At 45.1% G+C, this 20311-nt stretch overlaps 1 protein-coding gene across 2 annotated transcripts in view; it reads left to right on the top strand.

Annotated features, from left to right (window-relative positions):
* Positions 1–20311, top strand: part of COL26A1 (collagen type XXVI alpha 1 chain) — a 170046-nt gene that overhangs the window by 120630 nt on the left and 29105 nt on the right. For both annotated transcript variants that reach the window (XM_065694560.1, XM_065694559.1), the window contains one exon: positions 11151–11212. In XM_065694560.1, the coding sequence (XP_065550632.1) occupies positions 11151–11212 (62 nt within the window). The remainder of the gene's footprint in view (positions 1–11150; positions 11213–20311) is intronic.

The following is a 20311-nucleotide window of genomic DNA, read 5'->3' as shown; positions in this document are numbered from 1 at the left end:
TGAGGAAAAGTGTAGTGCCTTGGGTTTTGAAGCACAGCAATTTATAGCAAACGTCGATGTTTTTATAGCATCCATGCTGGCTGTCCTCATGCTTCTGGAAGGCGACTGCTCCTTTGTTTATGTTGAATGTGCATCTCGCTTGGCCCGTAGCTGCACTTAGCACTTTTTTTTTGCTGCCTGCAACCTTTTGGGCATATCCTAATCTCAAAGCAGAGGCATTTGAGTCATTTCCATTGCCATTACTGGGTGTTGCATCTGCAAGAATCTTCATTTATTGATAAGAAAGCTGTTCCTGTGCCTGCGAGCCAGTGAGTGCCTGGCAGCTGCTCAGCATTAAGTCAGCTCTCAAAGTTAAAAGGATTTGTGGGCTGTGATGGTTTGGGTTTGGGCAATTAACTTCAGTGAAGTGCTTGAGGGTGTCTTCTAGGTGCATTTCATGGAGAAAGATGAACTTAAACAGTTAAGAGATTTGATGAACTGCCCTTAAATATCCCGATTGTGCTGTTGGGGCTAAACTCTCTGGGTAGGAAACCAAGGAGTTGCTTTGACTGCAGGAGAATTATGGTTGTTCCTTCCAGTTGCAGCCTGGCTCTGTTCTCGTTTGAAAGTGCCAACATCATCCCTATTGCCAGCAGCATTGTGTGGCAGCAGGAAACAGTGAGTGTACATTGAGCCCCTATCCTTAAGCTGTGTTATTTTAAAGCCCTGGTCTGAGCTTATTTGCCAGTGTATTGTTGCCTGGTGCTCTGGAGTGATTCGTGATGCTGAGCTGTCGTGAGAAGAAGGTGTGGGGCCGGGGACATGAAAGCATCTCTGGAGATATCCAGTTCCTTCTTGGTGTATTGCAGACAAATTGCGCCATTCCGTCTTTGTCCAGGTTGAACTCCTGGCTGTTCTCCCCATTCCTCACCAGTGCTTAGAGGGAGGGTCAAAATTCAGTGTCAGATTCTCCACAGCTGTAGGAGTAACATAATATTGAGGCTGAGTGCATGGGGTGACAGGCGTGGGAGAGAAGACTGGCTGACACCCAGCCTTACCCAATGCTTGCCATGTTCCAGGAGAAATCTCCCTGGAAGCTGGAACTTCATTCATGGGTCTAAACTTGCCATTAAGGCATTTTTAAGGAACATTTCAAGGTGGAGGCAGCTAGAATCTTAAAATGAACCTCCTCAAACTACCACCAGCATGATGTCTCCTAGGGGATGCTTTATAATATGGTGCTCAATGTTGTGTAGATACCAAACCAGTGAAAGTACCAGTAGGCAAATAGTGAATATGGGCTCTATCCCATCAGAAAGAAAATAGATCCCCAAATCTGGGAGGCATCTGGGGAGTTTTGGGTTAAAATAACAAGATGTGGGAATTCTGGGGAGCATTTTGATTCTGGATATCCTCTGATTTTTTCATTCTAAAGCAAGTTAGAGTAGCCTGGTGTAGCTCATTTGAAGAGTTATAAACCTGAAACTGGGAAGTGCCTGCCTAACCCCAAGTGGGTATTCCCTTTTCAAATGTTTCTTCACCCAGAAGTTATCAAGGAAACAAAAAACCAAAACAAAAGGTCCTTGTGCTATCCACTAATCTGATGCAAATGTTACCTTGTTCTTCACATTATGGGGACCAGATGATATGAGGGGTTTGCTGGGTCTCCTGGCTCCCCAGTGTCCCTGGGTGTCTCAAAGAACAAAATCCAGCTGCAGAGAAATAAGGAAGAGATTTCTCTTTCTGCTGGCTCAAATCTATGAGGACCATTGCAGAGCTCGGGGACCTAGATATAGCCAGCAAAGGGTGAATTTAGATAAAGCCAGCAAAGGGTAATTAGACAGAGAAATGGTCCTCGAGAGACTCTCTTGTATCCTGGAACCATTTCACTCTAGCTTCCAAGTGCTGAGTGACAGTCGTTTGCCTTGTGCAGAGACATGGGGTGTTGAACAAGGGCTGTGGGGTGTCGTGCAGACCCCCAGGGAGGAACGAAGTGTGGGAGAATGGACAAACCAGGGTGGGTAGAACCTGAAATGTTGACGTGGGAAATTAAAGCTTTGCAAAAGCACTTCTGGCAATAGTTAATAGTAGTAGTAGTAGTAATAATAATCAGAGTGTATTTGCTGTGGAAAGCATGGGTGTTGTAGAAAGCATGGGCAAACATAGTATTTTGGTGTTCAGGGAGCCAAATTCTTCTGAATTCAGACATTCCTTTTCAGTTGCTGAAACAATTGTTTTCCATATTGTTTTTTCAGCTAATTTTTGTCTTGGCTAAAGGCAGCCAGTGCTAAATGTTCTGCATGAGGAACCACTAATGCTTGACTGAGCATCCTAAATGTAATATGTTTATGGGTTACAGGGTCTGTGCAGAGAGGAGGCATCTAATCCTAGAGGTGTCTTGCAGCCTTGTAGGCTGAAGTGTAATAAAACTCAATGCAGGGATAGAATTTAATGTCAGAAATCCAAACTGGAAACCAGATGCATATTTTCTATACAATGGTTAACTTTGGATGCAGTTCACTAAAGAAATCTGGGTTGTCTGGCTCTGGAGTGTCTTTCTGAAAGACATATTCCAGCTAAGCACACGTTGTTTGGCTCAGGACTGTGAGAGATTCTCTGACCTGTAATACACAGGTGCAGAACCGGTATTATAAGACTCCCTCCAGACTTTATGGTGAGCATCGATTTGCATGTTTCCTTTTGTCCTGTCTGCTTCCTTATTTCATGTTACATTATGCTGTATTTTGACTGCATTTTTCCCCTGATTGCTTCTCCCAGCAGGGGAAAACAGTCTCTTCTGGAAGGGATGTGAGACCGTTTCAATTCGAGATGAACTTTCAAGCATAGCGGGCTTCCCATGTTGGGACTGGGGTCAGGTTCCATTAAGTATCACTCCATGTCATAGATCAGGAAGTGATAGTGAGTCTGGTTCAGTGATGGTGGGTATCAGACACTGGATTTCAGCACAGTGAGGACTGAACCAGTTGTAGGAGGGCTCTGTGCCCTCAGCTTCCTTGACAGGAAGTCATGTGAGCTCCCTCCTGTTAGTCAGGGGACTCATAAACTAGCTTGCATATAGCCTTATCTTGCTGTGAGAGGTTTGTATACACATATTGTGTATACACATATTGTGTATTGTATTTTCTGTCTTTTGATTTTCTTCAGTGTGCTGTACTACCATGCAGTGATGTAATGGTGAAACAGGAGAGCGAAGGGCTCCCAGGATGGGTGGTTTAAGTATCAGAAGTACTAGGCACCCACAGTACCACCAACATCACTTGGGAGCACTATGTTCAGCAGCTCTGCAGTCAGCAAGGCTTTAACAAACTCATGCTGGATAGACAAAATCTTTATTATCAGGGTCATTTCAGTCTTCAGGCAGCTATACTGGGCTACATTAGTAAAATGCCCTCGGTGTCATCCAAAAATAATAGATAAGAATGTTTCTAGGAGAAAGCGTCTCTTCAAAATCCAGCCATTCGCTGCTAACCCTTACTCTGACAGATAAAGATGGATTGAACGTGGATCTCACAACTCGTGGTTGCCTGTGAATAAATGATCATGATCTAATTCCATATGTTAACAGAGCACAGGCCTAACCAGCAAAATAGATTGTTGGCGCTGGGAAAGAGCACAAATCCCCAGGCTGAGAGCAATTATGTATAAAATTAGTTAGTGGTGTGGGAGTGTGCATGTGTGAAATCTTAAATAAAACAATGTGAGTGATGCGAGCTGCTGAAGAATAGACCTGGGTGAATAACTGAGGGGTTTGGGCTTCATTTGCCAAACCAAAGAATTGGAAAGAAAAATGATTCGGGAGAAACTGAAATGGAAATTTTTAAGGTTTTGACACAATGTAATAACTAAAATATGGCTTTGGGTCAACCCCAGTTATTTCATTTGACCCAAAATGAACTGTTTAGTTTCACTTAAGACAATTTACTTCGTTTCATTTTTAATTTAGGTGAGGTTTGAAAGAAGAGCTATTTCAAAACTGAAAGACTGAAATATGTCATTAAATAACAATGAAACTCATTGAAAACAAAACATCTAGAGAGAATATTGCAAAATCTTAAACATTGCCCCCATTTCTTTTCACTTGAAGCTACGTACCAGATTTTATGTGGGTTCCTGAATAGTAGTTGGTACTCCAAAAGTGCATTTTGTGGTAAGCTTCCCTTTCACTTAGTTTTGCTGAGGTTTTTTGTTACAGACACTTCAAAATCACAGAATATCATGATAACAAAAAATATTTATTGCTCATTCAAAAAAAAAAAAACCAACCCAACTTCTTTTTACTGTTTAAGAAGGAAGTAGACATGAAAATGAAGTATGCGTATCTTGCAGGAGGGAAAAGATCAGATGGCAGTTCTCATAAGAAAGGAAATTTGAGCTGCTATTTGAAGATAGCCAGTAAAGTTAAGGGTAGGGGTTATTATAATAGAGATATAAGAGAAACAGATTACAAATAGAGACATTTTGGCAGTGAACAGGGTCTCCTAGCAGAGATGGTGAATTATCTGTAATGATAGTAAAAAGAGAGAAATATTCTCTAGGTGTTCTGTTTCATATCGATAGGCCACCTAATAACTCACAATTTACAGGTGAAAATAAAGCTTTCTATCCTGCAAAATCCTGTCGTGGAAACTGTGGGGAGAGAGCAAACCCTCTGGTCAATGAGACTAAACTTCTCTGAACCTCCAGTTCCTTATCTGTAAGATGCTTGAATTATGCTCTTGGTCATGCTAAACAGAAATGTCATGGGGCTGTGTCAGTGCTGGTTTTGAACTTGGGATTAGAGGAACTGTGTGTTGAAAGTGAGTAGCCTATGGCTTGCAGTGGTAGTTTGAGTCAGAAAGGGGGCAAAAAGGAAGATGGTCTCACTTCCTCCTGCCTTTCTCTATGGGGAGACCCAGCCTTGCTCAGTGGTCCCTGTGCCCTGGGAGCAGAAGGAATGTGCTGTGTCAATACAGGCTTTTGGTTGGTGTCCTCTGTGCACGTAGGTTAAAGCATGCAGTGTTTGCAATTCAGCAAGAACACAGATTTCCCCTTCAGCTGAACATGCTGAAATTTGGGGAGAGGAAGGACCTATTGAGCTTTTCTGTTTTCAGCTGGGTGCCTTGGACCATCCCAGCATCGCTGCTCTGATTGACCCTGGCCTTCTGAGTCCCTGTGCATACAACGAGTAAATATTGTGGCAGTGAACAGACTCCTAGAGCTGGATCCAATGATCCTACACAACCGAAACTGAGAGCTTCCCCTTGCAGGGAAACGGTTCTTGGTCCAGCTCACTGGGACCTGAGCCGTGGCCACGGCATACGAAGTGCTGGTGGGAGCCCTTCCCTCCTGCTGCTCTCCAGGCCTTTGATTCCTGTTTGCTCTTCAGACCAGAGGCTACCGGGCAACACAAGTGTTCTTCTTCTCCACAGTTGCTGTCAGCCCTTTGCTTTTCGCATGCTCAAACCCTGCTCCAGAGCTACAGACATGACTGATTCTAAACAAGTACAATTAATATATCTAGCCAACATCTGACTCTCATTAGAGGAAATGTGTTGAAAAAATAGATCCCAGGTTGGCTGTGATTTATGGCTTGGGCCTGCTATCCTTCACAAGCACTGGCGAAAGCTTTTGCAAAGGGCCAGAACATAAACTACTTAGGGAAACTCAGTATCCATGTAAAAAGGCTGGAAGGGTCAAATCAAACAAATAGGGGTGGAGATGCAAGCCCAGGCTTGCTGTCCCCTACTGAGGGCCACCTAGGTAGGCACAAGATATCCATGTTCTTATTTCTGCTGTGGAATTTGACTTGAAATTTCTTCTGTGCTGGAGTCAGAAAGTGTTGCTGGTTTTTAGCTGTCAAAACCATGTGTATGTTTGTGGCAGTGAGTGGATAGAGGGGTCAGTGGCCTGGTGGTTTATCTCCCAAGTGTCCAAATACAACATCTCGGGCACTCACTAAGTTGACAGTGGAAGTTAGCTGTGCTTCCTACTTCACAGAATCACAGAATCCCAAGGGTTGGAAGGGACCTAAAAAGATCATCTAGTCCAACCCCCCTGCAAGAGCAGGGTAACCTACAGTACATCACCCAGGAACTTGTCCAGGCGGGCCTTGAATATCTCCAGTGTAGGAGACTCCACAACACCCCCGGGCAACCTGTTCCAGTGCTTCGCTTGATTGTTTTGAGCTTCTCCTTGCAAAGGAACATGGTTGCCTGGACTAATTTAGCTGACTTCATCCATGCTCTTCCAGATTTGTTCAGAGACTGCTCTGAACTTGTCCTGGAGAAAAGTGTCTTCTAATTGAGGAAAGCTGGACTCCTGCTTCCTTTGGAAGAGAAGATATTCTTCAAACTGGACCTACTCAGGTTGTGTGTTACTGATGCGTAAGACAGTGCGCCCATAACTGTGTGGTGTGAGACCTGCTCGGAGTAGCCCTGATTGTGTCACTGCTTTCGCAGAGTTAAAGCCATTGTGTTGTGTTTCATGGAGCAGCTGTTGTGTTCCCAGTGCTCTAAATGTGGGCTGTGGGCATGGCTTGAGGCAGCTTTGGTTTGTTCCCCCAGCCTGGGGATTACAGGATTTGTCTTCTTTGTGTATGCCCATTTCTGAAAAGTACAATGGAAGGTGGACTTTACTGGATGGAGAGAGAAGAACTGCTAGGCAGGTTGTGCCACAATCAGGCACGCTTACGTATTTCTATCTATATAACATTAGGTCCTTTTTCATCATCTAACCTTTGATCCTTTACGGAAGAAACATTACACTAACAACGGATGAAAGGACAGTGAGACCTGGATAAGGAAAGTGCATTGTTTAGCGTCCCAGGCAGGTTGAAGCATGAGCTGCAAATGCGTTCTTTTCATGTCCCAAAGCCTGACTGTGTGCTACGCCCCATTGCACTGCAAGGTTGAAGTTTCTTGTAATGGCAGAATATGGTCTTGAAAAAACTGGCTGCAAAGATTTTATTTGTTTAAACAAAGGCTTTGTGATTCCAGAATTCTCTCCTCTTTCATATGCTATAAACCACCTCCTCCGCCTCCCCTCTGAAATATGAATTTTGGAGTAATCCATCAAGAAAAAGACAGACAGAGCCTTGATCCCTTGACTTCAGTTGAGCTGTGCAATTTATATCTACTGAGCATCTGGCTGCAGGGAAACCAAAAGCCCTTTTAATATTCTGCAGAGACTCTGGGTATACAAATGAGCGTGGGCTGTCAGAGCTGAGAAATGGGGCAGAGATGCCAAGAGGTTTCTTTGCTGTTTTGCACAAAACTCTGACCTGTGGCCCCATGGTGGTGTTGGCTTGGGGTTGGGTTTTTTTACTACCCTCAGTGCCACTGCAGTAACTGTGCTGGAATCATTAGAGCCCCATTGGTATAAAGCCGTTATCACGCCTTGCTTGTTATCTTAAGTCAAGTGAGGACTTTGAGGGCTTTCACCCTTGAGCATCTGAAGTGTGCAGCTATTTAATGATGAAGTTATGCAGATGCTGCAATGTGGGAATGCCAAGCTAGCAAGGCACCTGAAGTCAGGCATTCACCACTGGTAGTCACCGCTTGTAGGAGTGGATCCAGAGTGGAAGCTGCAGGCTTAGAGCCAAGTGCAAAGCTGCAGCGTTGGAGGCACTGGCTCAGCCTTTACTCAAAGAGGGGTCGTAGGTGGCAACTTTTGGATCAGGGTTAGGTGGGTCACAGAGTACATGACTTGTTATTTTACAGCACACGGAGTCCACCACATCTCTGATATGGTAGACTTTTCTTTCCCTGCAATTGCATTGCTTTACCTGTGCAGCTGGAGAGGGGCAATAGGAGGGTGGGAAGGGAGAGGTGTGCTAAGACAGTAACAGCATGGAGACAGACTGGGTGTCACGCAATATGCTGGTACAGTCTCATGATCATTGTCTCAATTATTTATCCTCCCTGCTGGAATATTTCTGAAACAAATCCTACCATGTGTTTTGAGGTTGGGCTTCATAGAGTGAAATCACAACTCCTTTCTCAGAGTTTAGCTACAAAAATACAAATCTGCCAACTAGGAATATGAGGGAAATAAACTGTGGTTCTGTGTAGCAACAAGTGATGGATTTCTGCAGATATGGGAAGTGTCTGCTCTGGAGTTCCAGGTCAGAGAGTATGTGTATTTGTCCCAGTGTTCTATTCATTGCATGTGGAATAATGATGTGAGATTCTCAAGCTTGTTTAATAAACTGCTTTCACCCTGATCAGAAAATTCAGCTTCACAGTTTCAGGTCTTGAAACCTCCAGCCATCAGGACTAGATACTATTTCATAGTCAGGGAAGATATTTGTTGGCTTGGTTTGTCACCACCATTCTGAGGCTTTCTGCAAGGACAGATACCGATCCCAGCCTTCAAAGCAGCCTGATCCCCAGCATATTGTGAGCAAGCTTTAAATGCAGTTTATGTAGCTGCAGTACTGAGCATTCATCTCCGTGTTTGAAAGCACGGTCCAGCTGCTGGTTAGCTAAAGCAGTGTCACAAGGATTTGTTGGCAGGAGGCTTGCCTTAGTAAGAAGATCTTTTTTCATTATGATGTCTACTTTCTGGATTAGTTAAATGTGTTTTGGGTCCAGGCTAAGTACCTTGGGTGTGGATCTGGGTTTCCAGGCATTTCAGAGAGGAAAGGATCAGAGTTCGAATCCAACTTGAGCTTAAGTAGTTCTTTTTCTGACCTGGGCTGTGTTTTCCGTATGTTTCGGCAGGCATCACTGACATGAAGATGATATTGGTACAAATCTCACCATCCAGTGGCACTGCTGCTTCCTCCCACCTTATGTCATTTTGTTCATTCAGATCAAGTGCTGCAAATGCACCTGAAAGGGCTCTTTGAGAGCTGTTTAGGAACAGAGAGCTGCTGGACTAGTGCTGTTCCTACACTGTCCAGCATAGACAACAAGAGTATCCTCCCCAGGATGCTGGTTGATTCACCCCTTGGTAGTATGAGCCCTTTTTTATGAGCTGAGCTCTCCAGAGAGGGCTTAAATGATCAATCCATCACAAGTTATGCACAGAGATGGTTTTCAGATAAGTCAAGTCAGTCTCTCTAAACCTATGGGAGTTATTAATATGTGCAAGCCAGCAGAAGGGAGAATGGGACCCCATATTTTATTTGCTCTGTAGCACATCTGGTACGCCTTCTGGCTCTTGGGACCACTGGATTTATACAGCCTTATCTTTCTATGAGGATGAGCAAGATCAAAAGCATGAAGCGGGTTACATGCAGGATGTGATTCCCTGTTTTACACACTACAAGCAGACCTAGACCAAACAAGCCTCACCCATTTTCTTCCCTGTGGGACAATGCACTTATGGCACTTGCTCACTTCATGAGCCAATTAAAGCCAAAAAATATTGCCCAAGATGTCTTGTAGAGAGCAAAAATAAATGTTATTTCCTATTAGATATACTAAAGTCAATGTCAGTATTGACCTGTGAGGAAACCCCTCAATCTAAGTGCTCCTGAACCATCAGATGCTTTGTCTGCAAAATGTTGGGCGTCATGAGGTGGAAGCTTTATGTCTAGCTCGTTTGGGAAGCCACACAGCTCCTCATAGAGGGTCAATGAGAGAATTTTTGGGGAAGGTTTATGCAGTGTGTGATTGGTTGCCGTTAGCACTTAAGCAATCTTCTTAGACTGTAAATCACTAACGTGGAACAGCCAAGCTTCCTGGCCCTCTGAGCCAATGTGCTAAAATCTTTGCATGGCTGAGAGCCATCACTACATACCATGAGTCTCATAAAACTGGGAAGTATTTGTGGGTGAAGACTGGAGAGATTCCTTGGGGCTCCTTGTGCAAAAGGAGACAAAGCTTGTTAGGGGGAACAGCTAAGTCCTAGGATTCAGGGTGATGTTTGGTCAGGTCAAAAACCCATGTTCACCTATTCCTATTCATAGGTAGGCACTGAGTTTACTCATCATCCCCTGCATTGCTACAACCTCAGCTTGAGCTACACCTGAATGGTCTATTAAGGGGCTTAGGAATTACAGGTCAACATCCCCAGCACTTTGGAAATACCAGGGTTAAATACCTCTTCTGTGGTTAGTCAATGAAAACTGGCCCTTAAGGAGCCCAGAAACACACACAAATGTATTTCTCCTCTGTGGCACATGAGATGGCAGTGATTCATCACCTGACTATGGATGGTTTACTCTCTGAAACATTTCATGCTGCAAGTCATTTTCCCTTTCTTGAATTCTCTGTGCTCGAGAAGTCATGGTACTTGAGTGTCCAGCCTGGAAAGCTGCTCTGAGAGCTGGGAACAGGCAGTTCAACACTCCTGCAAAGTGCTGGGAAAGTGCCTTGTTGATTAAATCTTTATTGGGGGCTTCATCATCCCTCACTTGCTTTAAAATTGCTGAAATGAAAACAGAGGCAGAGCAGCAGGCCTTCTGCTTAGAAAAGTGATGTCCTTTGGATCAAGCAATCACTTTAAACGGCACTCAGAACCCATTATGTTAATGTTTGTTCTTGCTAAGGCACCCTGTCAAGACCCCTTTGGTAGTTGCTGTCTAACTGTTACTTCTATGCAGCAAAGTGAGATGGAAACCACTTCATGCTGCAGCTCCGGTCTGCGTCAGCCCTGGGGTCTGTCTTAGATTTTGTTGCTGTCACTGAGACAGATGATTTGTTGTGGGAATGGTAACAGGGCCTGGGAGTGCAGGGATGGAGCAGGAGATGGACATTTTGTATATTCATTACTTTCCTTCGTATTTGATCAGGACATAGTGCAGGAGAGGGTGCAGCACAGAGCTAAATGGAGTAGTGGTTGTGCAGCCTCATGTCCCTGTGCGGTGGGAGCATGTGCCACACCAGCTTACACCAGTAGCGGTGTCTCTGCTGGTGACAACAGGTAATGTTGGTTGGCACCATGAGAAGTCTTAATAACTATAATGTTTTATTTCATCTGGCTTCTACCTATAAGGAGCTAGGTTCCACAGTTCTCCCCACTAAATATCCCCACACAAGGTTCCTGTAATGTGGCTACGGCTGCTTACCTGTGCAGTGGATTTGAATACTCATTTCTGCCCCATAACTGATCTTGAATCCTGCATGCCTTAAATCACACAGGGATCAGGGTCCACAGGCTGAAAGCCATGGAGTAAAACACAAAGTCTGTAGGAATTTTACATTGGTTTGTTTTGCTCTTTCTAGAATGCATGAACTGCACGAGACTAGCGGATATGACCGAGAGGCTAAACACACTCGAGGCTAAGGTAAGGACCTGCCTTTATTCTTCTGTTTGGCAAAAATCCCTGTGTTGCTGGTGAAAAAGATGGGGAGTTGGCAGCCCTGCAGAGATCTGGTGTCTGTCCTTCCATGCAGAGTGAGGAACATGCTGTGGTGGTGGCTCTGTACCAGGAACCTTTCTGCTGTGCCACACGGGCATCGCTCACCTCTAACTTGGCTCCTTCCACTTCCCATGCAGCTGCATCTCTTCCTCCTTTCTTCTCTCTGGCTGCTCAGCTCAGGTCATGCCAGATAATGCTCAGAGCTCAGAAATAACATGCCCTGTGTTGCCATTATTCCCATTGCTGTGCTTGCCTGCTACAAGCCCCTCATGATGGGCTTGTTGGCTCCCGTGTAATGCTGTGCTGGGCTATTTTCACCACTGTCACAAGCGTGCAGCTGCTACTAAACAATAAATAGCTCATTGCTCTCAACTGGGACATGTTAGCTCAGGTTTTGCTTCAGAAACAGTGAGCAGAGAGAGGTGTATTGAAAATATCTTGCCTTCTTACTGGTTGATAATGTAGGGATATAAAGCAGTGACTGCCCTGGCTTGCAGAAGAAGCAGACTGATTCTTGTCTCTCTCACTAAAAATTCCTTGTAGCGACCTTACCAGTGTAGACTGTAACACAGAGGAGTAAGGGTACGTAGATTTTTGTAAGAACAATTGTTCATTAGCCTGCTCTTCAAGTGCTATCCAGTCCTGCTTTTTTATCCCTCTTCTGAAAGATGGGAGGCTTTCATGCACAGCTTAGTGGAGACAAATGTTAAGGGGAGACCTTCACATTGTGGGTTTTTTTTCTTTTTTCCCTGCAAATTGTTTTAGTTTCTACCTACTGGGATTCAGATAAATTGTTCCAGTCTAGCAACAAAGCAGCTGAGTCAGTCATTCCCCTTTGATCTGTGGTCCCTCCTGTGACAGCCCAATCCTGGCTGTTAGATATAGTGCTTTGGTCCCTTTAAGGCATGTGCTGCTGTTATTATTCATTAACTGATGGTTATCAGTGACATAAAAGAATTTGGGGAGAAACCTTTGGGGTGGAGGGGGGATGGTTTTGAGGCCAGTGCATGATATTACGGTAATTTGGGAATTGTCTGTGCTGAAATGGAGTGAGCAATGTTGTCTGGAACTTCCTCAAAGCCTTCGCAGTTCTATTTCACTACGGGAAAAGGAAGGGGTGGGGGGAGTGAAGTTCTGGGGAGCAGAATTGTTCAAGTGAAAACAACTGTTGTAGTGCAAAGGACAAAGATGAGCTGGATTGTTTTTCCGAACACTGGGGCATGGCAGGTTGGTGTCCTTTGGCAGCAGGGAGCTGAAGGCGTTTGGAGAGGAGACAGAGGCTGGTGACTGATCTCTGCACGTGCAGTCCCAAATCCAAGACAGACATGGGACCAGCCTCAGAGAGATGTAAATCAGCCCTCCCATGCTCAGCTGTACCTTCCTTCACTTCCCAGGATTTTCTGTATCTGGTTCACTGGAAAATGATAGCTAAAGAGTGTCCTGACACGAGAACGCCCAAGTTCTGCAGCTTGTGCTGCTCAGCACTTGTGTCAGGCAACAGTGTTTGAGAAGCTGATGGCAACCTCAGCCAGGGCCCTGGTAGGGCTTCATGGAGGAGGAAGGAGGTCCTGTCTGTATACTAGAGAAGTCTTAGCCCAGAGGGAAACTGCCCTGAGGTCGGTGGGTTTGTCTTACAGATCGGAAGCTGGTTTAAATCGGGTGATGCTCCCATAACCTGAAAGCAACCTACTCGCTGGTGTTGGCATCAACTGCTTGTGGTATTTGGGGAGTGCTGCCCACTTGCCTTCTCCATGGCACATTGTCTCCTACTCTAACCTAGGATGCTTGTTGTGCAGCGAAGCTCATCATAGGGTGTACTTTTACAGAGGAGAATGAATTATTTCTCTTGCGAAGTACTAAAGGCTGTGTCTCTGTAAGGGTGCCTTCTGCAGCCCAACAGTGTCATTATCAATCTTTTGGCTTCCACTTTGTTTGAAAAGTTGTGGATGCTGTGCAAAAATTGACTGTAGCAATTAAATGGAGAGTGAAGAAGGATCACACAAATGCTGGTGCTGTACACAAGAGAAATACACTGATTCACCTTTCTTTTTCAGGGTTAAGTTCAGTTTGATCTGTGTAGCAATGATCTCAGTTGTTGTTACTCAATAATAGCACCATTTAAAAGGTTCTTGTGTTTGTTTAGTGTTGTCTGCATTCCTACTCTAGATTTTGGGGAAAGATCCCTATTTTGCTGGGTGATCTGGATATGAAGTTGTCTCTCAATTCTCCAAACTGTCTTCTTGTAGTGTCTCAATTCATCACAACAGCCTGAAGCTGTTCAGAGGAAGGCAGGAGTGATTGGATGGGCACACACATCCCTTGCCAGTGTTGGAGACTGACCCCCCTCTAAATTCGCTGCCTTGTTGTGCAAAGGCAGCTGTGGAAGTTCACCCTTCCTATGAGCAGAGACGGAGTTTTCTGTCACGGTCGCACTCCTTCTAGAGACAGCTGAAGTTGAGGAGTTTTGCTGCCCCTGCTCTCTTGAATTTCAGCCCAACCTGACCATGGTGAGCTTGGGGAATGGCAGTGGGTAAGATCAGCCAGCTCAGTGTAGCCAGTCAGCTTCAAGTAGGTGAGCTCATTGGCACTTGCCATAAGGGCTTTGAGGCACGTGGACCTTGTGCAGACTTGTAAATACTGCAAGGCTTAAGGGTGAGAGCAGATGTGTGGAAAGCTGCCTCCTAAGGCACCTTGGACCTGGGTAGATAGGTGCTGGGTGAGGAGGTTTGCTTTAATAGAGTAGGTTAGGGACAAGTGAAAACCAATCTCTTTCTCAGACCTCTGCAATAGGGACAAGGGGCCCGGAGCCTTTCTTGGTTATGTGTGAGGGTATGTAAAATGGCTCTGTGTCCTCCAGTGGCTGTAAAGGGCAAGTTAAAGAAATGTAGACTCACTTGTGGAAGAAGAGGCTGGAAGGCTGATTTCTTCTTTCTGCACCTTCTCTTCTGCAGGCTTTTATAGCTGTCCCCCTAAAAATGGGGATCTAACCAGACCAGGGTCTCATCTTTCTTATTATGAAGATGAGGTGGTTCATCCAACTTGTAAGATCAGTGTCCAAATGAGGCAATAAAAGTAACCCTCTGATTTTTGTAATATGAGAGTTGGCTCAGAAAGCAGGAAGCAAGAATAAACACAGAGCAAATGGAATGAAAACTGACTCATTAGGGTCCGGTGCTTGTATGGCCCTTGGAGAGGAGAGACTGAGACATGGCTGAACCGTGCAGCAGAACAAACTCTCCACGTGTCTTATGCTTTCTTCAACACTGCGCTAGGTTGTCCTTGTGGCTGTAGGAGATCTTTCTGCAGGAAAGGAGGTGAAGGGAGATGGAATCAGGTTCCATCCTCATCTCCCCTGTTTCAAGTTACCCTGTCATCTCTCCAGGGTGGAGTTGGCCTGTTCTGTTTGCTGGATACCAAACCCATTTGGGTGCCAGAGATTTGAAAGCTTTGACTGATGGTTTTGAGCTTGAAATCTCCAGGCCATGGGAATCTACATTAGGGAGGATTGTGTTGACCCTGGGGTCAAGAGCAAGAAGGTGTGCAGACCAAAAGAAAACTACCCCCTTCCCCAGCCCCAGCACACCAAACCTTACTTCTTTGATGAGCATCTTACTTGGCATTGACATCACTACAGCACTCGCTGACCCTGCAGGGAGCCCTAGTGTTGGGAGGGCAGAATGAACCCTGCTTTTGTTTCATGTCAAGCTTTCTCCTTGGGCCAGCACAGCCCTTTCTCAATTTCCTGAGCCTGCTGCTGCCCTCCCGTGTCACAGGACTAATCCCAGACAAACTCAGGAGAGCTGCAGTGTGAGGAGAGAGCTGCTGCTGCAGCAGGAAAGCAGGCACCCACATGGAAGTGCCTCCTTATTGTAACAAACTCCGCCACCGAGCTACGGGCAGTGCAATATTAATCCCAGCTTTTGGTTGGGGCTTAAGTGTGAAGCATTTGATCTGAGTTGATATAACCCAGTCTTATCTCTTGCCACCACTTCTGAGAAGTTTATGGCATCTCACTTACAGCTTTAAGGCGGGGAGATAACATTACATAACTAGTGTCTGATGGATTCATTGTGTGATTGATAAATGACATGCATATTTTTTGCATGAAAACAGCCCTTGTAATGCGATTCCCCACACAGAAGATTCTGAAAGGTTTTAAAGAAAATCTTTGTACTGTGCACAGAGCTTGTTCAATACATTGTTATTTCTATGAAATCACCCCATTTATTTAGGACAGATTGCCCCACAGCACCTTCACCCTGTACCTTTTCATTCTGAAGCACCAGGGCTTGGAGTTTTAATGTAATCACTGTCTGAAATGTTTCTCTATCTTCCCCTTCTTCCAAGCAGCTCCATGAGATACTGGCAGCTGTCGAGGATGTTTTATGGGGTTTGTATTTTCTTTCTCTGGTAGACAATAAGAGAATTCCCTGCTGGAGTGGGGAATTATTTGGAAAAGAGAAAATGTTTCATGGTACTGTGACATGGCTGAGGGATGGGGAGGGAAACCCCCATTGCTTGGCTGAGAGGCTGCTGCTGGTCCTGCGGAGTGGACATTAGCAGTTGCTTGGTATTACAAGGACTTTGACAGATTTTCCATGGTGTGCATGTGATTGCCACTAGCAGTTACCTATTTCTTTTCTGTTCTGAACAGGAAGGTGACTTATCTAACCTCTAAGGTTTCCTAATGACCCTGTGCAGAATCTGCTTCTCCAGCCCCAGTAATGTGTTCAATTTAAGGAGTATTTGGTCTATTTCACAGGCAGCTCTGTAATAACTGGTTTCTAGTAGCAATAACAACTTAAGCCCTGTAAAATATAGTTTAAGACTGAGTTTCTGTAGGTCAGTTAATAGAACAAATGTTCCCAAGAATAAAATGCAACTTCCTACCTGATTTTTACAAGGGGGAACCATGAACCAATACTGTGTGGGCAAATCAGATTTTGTGTCAGTGTTGATATCCGAACTTTGCATCTGTCTCATTGGCCTGTTTCTAATCAGCAATAATCATGCTGATGATTAGGACACATGGGACAGTTTGGGTACTGGCCTTTCTCTCATTTGGGCATGCTTTCAGAATGACAGATAAAATCCTTGCACTCTCAAACCTAGTAATTTTTGGATCTTATTTTTTATCACTGTTGGATTGAAGGAACAATCTGTCCCCTAACACTGTTCCATGTGTTTGGCCAATGCTGTAAATCATTTGCCAGAACCACAGAAAGGCTTCAAAGACCCCTTCCTGCTCTATCCCCTCCTGCAAAGTCTTTTAGTTACAAGTTTGGTGGTTTTAGGTTAAAACATTAAATATTTTAGTAAAATCACTTTGAAAGATTCTCTTTTCCTGTAACATGCAACTTAATTTGCCAAGCAAATCCTATGTCTGCATTAGGAGCTGCTTCTGGTGTGTTTAATACCTGAGGACATCATTTACAAGCTTTGTTTTTTAAGCGAAATACTTTTCATAGAATCCCAGCCTGGTTTGTGTTGGAAGGGACCTTAAAGTTTATCCAGTCCCAACCCCTGCCACGGGCAGGGACACCTTCCACTAGAGCAGCTTGCTCCAAGCCCCTGTGTCCACCCTAGCCTTGAACACAGCCAGGGATGGGGCAGCCACAGCTTCTCTGGGCACCCTGTGCCAGCGCCTCAGCACCCTCACAGGGAGGAACTTGTGCCTAAGAGCTCATCTCGATCTCTCCTCTGTCAGTTTGAAGCCCAAACATGCAAACCTGTTCTTGGTCCTCAATGAGAAATAGTAGTAGAGCTTCATCAGGAAAGTACTTTTGCTTGCACTAAGGTGAGGCAGGAAGGAACCAAGCCCCTTATCTTTTCAGTTGTGCCCCTCTCTTCTTGCAGCTTTTCATTTGGATCCCAGCAAGAAGGAGAGCACACAAGGCATCTCAGCCTGTTTGAGCTGGCTGGTGTGCACGTCAGCCAGAGCTGAGGGCTCCTCACCTGGTGAGAAGCAGAGAGCTGATCTCAACACCATTGCTGAGAACAGATGTTACTTTGTCCAGACTGAGTTCATCTTGGTCTGGCATGGCTCCATGTCCATAGCACTGCTACATCCCCAGCAGGTAACAAGCAATAAATGGGACAGAGAAAAATGATGTGATTTTGATGGTGGAAGGTTATACCCCAATGTATTTTTATCACGTGTTTTAAAATAATGATGAGGAATCTGATTTCACTCTGAGCTGCTTTGAGCTCTTAGCACAGCATCGAAGGATTGCTGGAACCTTTCCACATCTAGGTTCTTTCCCTGGCTGTAACACTTTGGGGTGCTAGTGATGGCAGGCTGCAGGGAGCTCACAGCAGCAAAGGTAAATCTCCAATGTGTACCATTACAAGAGGCTCCCCAGGTGCCTCAGGATGCAGTTGACCCAGTAGGACCACTGCCAGTCTGTCCCTCACTGCTGCTTTCAAGCAAAGCCTCCATGGGCCGATGATCTGCTGAACGTTGCCTGTGTCTATCTGCACTAGAAGGCTAGCCTGTGCTTTTGTGTCTTCTCTGCTCTGACTCCCTCCAGAAGGTATCTGCTGATGAAATGGACACTTTTTGCATCATCTAGTTTGGAAATCCCATAAAACTGTACAAAACCCCAAATACCTTTGCAGAAAGAGCATGAACTGTGCAACCTGTGGACTTGTAGAAGCCTTTAGTCCACATTTCTGTCTTCCTTGCAATAACTGGTGACATAAACCTTACCTTTTGGTCTAAATTGGGTCACTACAATGAGATCAGCTATTGCTCCCCCTGTCATTTATCAGTATAGCCAAAACTCCTCCATGCACTAATTATCTTGTCCCCTTTGGCCAAACTTCTAAGGTGTTGTAAGGATGAAGTCACCGAGGTTCTCTCTGGGCACCCAGTTCATCGGATTTTAGTGGACACTTACTGAATGTATTTTGGCTTTTGAAACCAAGCAATTGGATCTGCGTTGGAGCCTTGGGTTCACAGGTTTCATATTGCTACAAGAGAGATACCATTCTCCATCAGGTTTTGTGAAACTCCCTGTTTAGCTGTGTCTTGATGAATGATTTAAAAACTTGTATTTTGCCAAATAATTTGCTATAAAGAAAGATATGTCCAACAAGTTATGCAATTACCATTATTAATCAGCTTGTGTCTTTACAAGATGGAGGGAATCTTATTTTACACTGGAATTTTTAGCTGATGAGCTGGGTTCATGCAGTTTCTTTCCCTCCTTAGAAAAGGATGGAAGGAAGTTAATTCCATCAATGCTTCAAGAGACCAGATATCCCCTGTTTATTAATTAATAATATCCATCTGGATTGTGTCAAATGATTCCCCCTGCATTTCCATGGATTTTTATCCAAAGAAAAAGCATTCTGAACCCTGTTCTATCAGTTTTGAAATCTTTGGAAGCCTGGCTGTTCTTTCCTTGTTTCTAGCACCTACTAGTTACAGGACATCAGGAATGTGAGCAGAGGACAGATGATGGGAGGAGGCTGTGTTTGTGAAATCTTCTTTTGATGTGTGGGAACAACCAAAATAGGGTTCTTGAAAGCCACTACAAGCCAAAAAAAGTCCTCTGATACTGAACATCTCAAGAAGATGAAAACCTTCCTCCTGTTTCCATCGTCCCTGGCCTGAGCTTTTGATCTGACATAAGAAATGTGGTATGTGTCTGAAGTTCAGAAAGTTTATGCTGGCAAATAGAAAAGGGGGAGGTGGGTTGAGTAAGCTGGGACTGAGCTTCAGGCACATAACACTAATGTCCCTGCTGAGGGCCCTGCGCGTGAGCGGGCCCCACAGTGAAGAGCCAGGCTTCGAGCCATGGGAGAAGAGCAAGCGCCAGACCCTGTACAGAGGTGAGCATGGCTCTCGGCAGGCCCCGGGCTGAGTTCTGCAGGCAGTGACCGCTGGCGCTGGCCTGCGAGCTCCTTGGCCAGGGCAGTGCATCATCCCTCCCACCTTCCCTTCGCCTTCACACGCCATCTCCTACCCTGGGCCCGTCTCCCGCTGCGGTGTTGGCAGGAGATGTGGCCCCATTTCAGTTCTTTCCAGCTTTCTGACCCGGTTCAGCTGCGTCTGAGAGGTGGGGTCTGGAAACCAGAGACAAGCCCTCATGCCGGTGGGACCTCTGTTGCCAGAGGCTCTAGTTCAGCATGTCCATTTAGGCTCAGATTTGACTTTCTGCTTCCATATGTGCGAAAGGACAAAAGCCTGAATGTTTCGCTGAGTTGAGGCCATCTTTCACCTTGTGCAGCACAGCACAAGCTGCAGAGGAAAGGTCTCCATGTCTTCTGCAGAGATCTGCCCTCCAGCTAGCTCTCTGAACCTGTTGTGGTTGCTGGCATGATCGACATTCCCCATGGCATGAAGACATACTTCATCTATCTGATGGTATTTGGATGTTTTCTGCCTCCATTCTTCCTGGAGGCATGACTGTTGCATTGGAAGTGGTCATAGCAGCAGAGGTGGGCACTGCTTGCAATGAGGATTTCCAGTCAAAACCATACGTTCTTCTTCACTTGGTGTTGTCCCTCTCTCTACCTCAACCTTATTGACTAGAATTTACCAAGGCTTTAACACTGAGCCTTTAATACGTTGCACATTTTGCTAATTTGCTTCCTGGCTGTGAGCCTCTGTGGGATCATTTTCCAGCAGTTTACTCAGAGGGCCGAAGACTTTCTTTTTTTGTTTAATGAAAGTGGGAATTCTGCTCGAGTCCCTTGACTCCGGCAATGGCAGCCTTAAGAAAAACAGAACGTGACAGAAAGTAGATGAATGGCTCCAGTGCTATTGCAATAACGTGGAAGGACCCTGTTTGTGCTTTGTGCTGGGCAAGCTTAGGAGAGGACACTCGTGTTGAAAGAGTTTGAGATTCTGAATGTGACTAAATCCCTTGTGCTTTTCCTTCTTTAGTTTGGCTCTGTGGAGCTCATGGATATGAGAGCTCTCTTCTTTCTGCTTTATTTCTTTTGGGCACCTCTTCAGTCCTAATCATAAAAACTAGAATTTCTCAGCGATTTCAACTCAGGAGACTTCCTGACCTC

This window comes from Lathamus discolor, chromosome 14 (assembly GCF_037157495.1).
Source record: "Lathamus discolor isolate bLatDis1 chromosome 14, bLatDis1.hap1, whole genome shotgun sequence".
NCBI classification, from domain to species: domain Eukaryota; kingdom Metazoa; phylum Chordata; class Aves; order Psittaciformes; family Psittacidae; genus Lathamus; species Lathamus discolor.
Note: the sequence above shows the minus strand (reverse complement) of the source record. Positions and strands in the feature narration are given on the sequence as shown.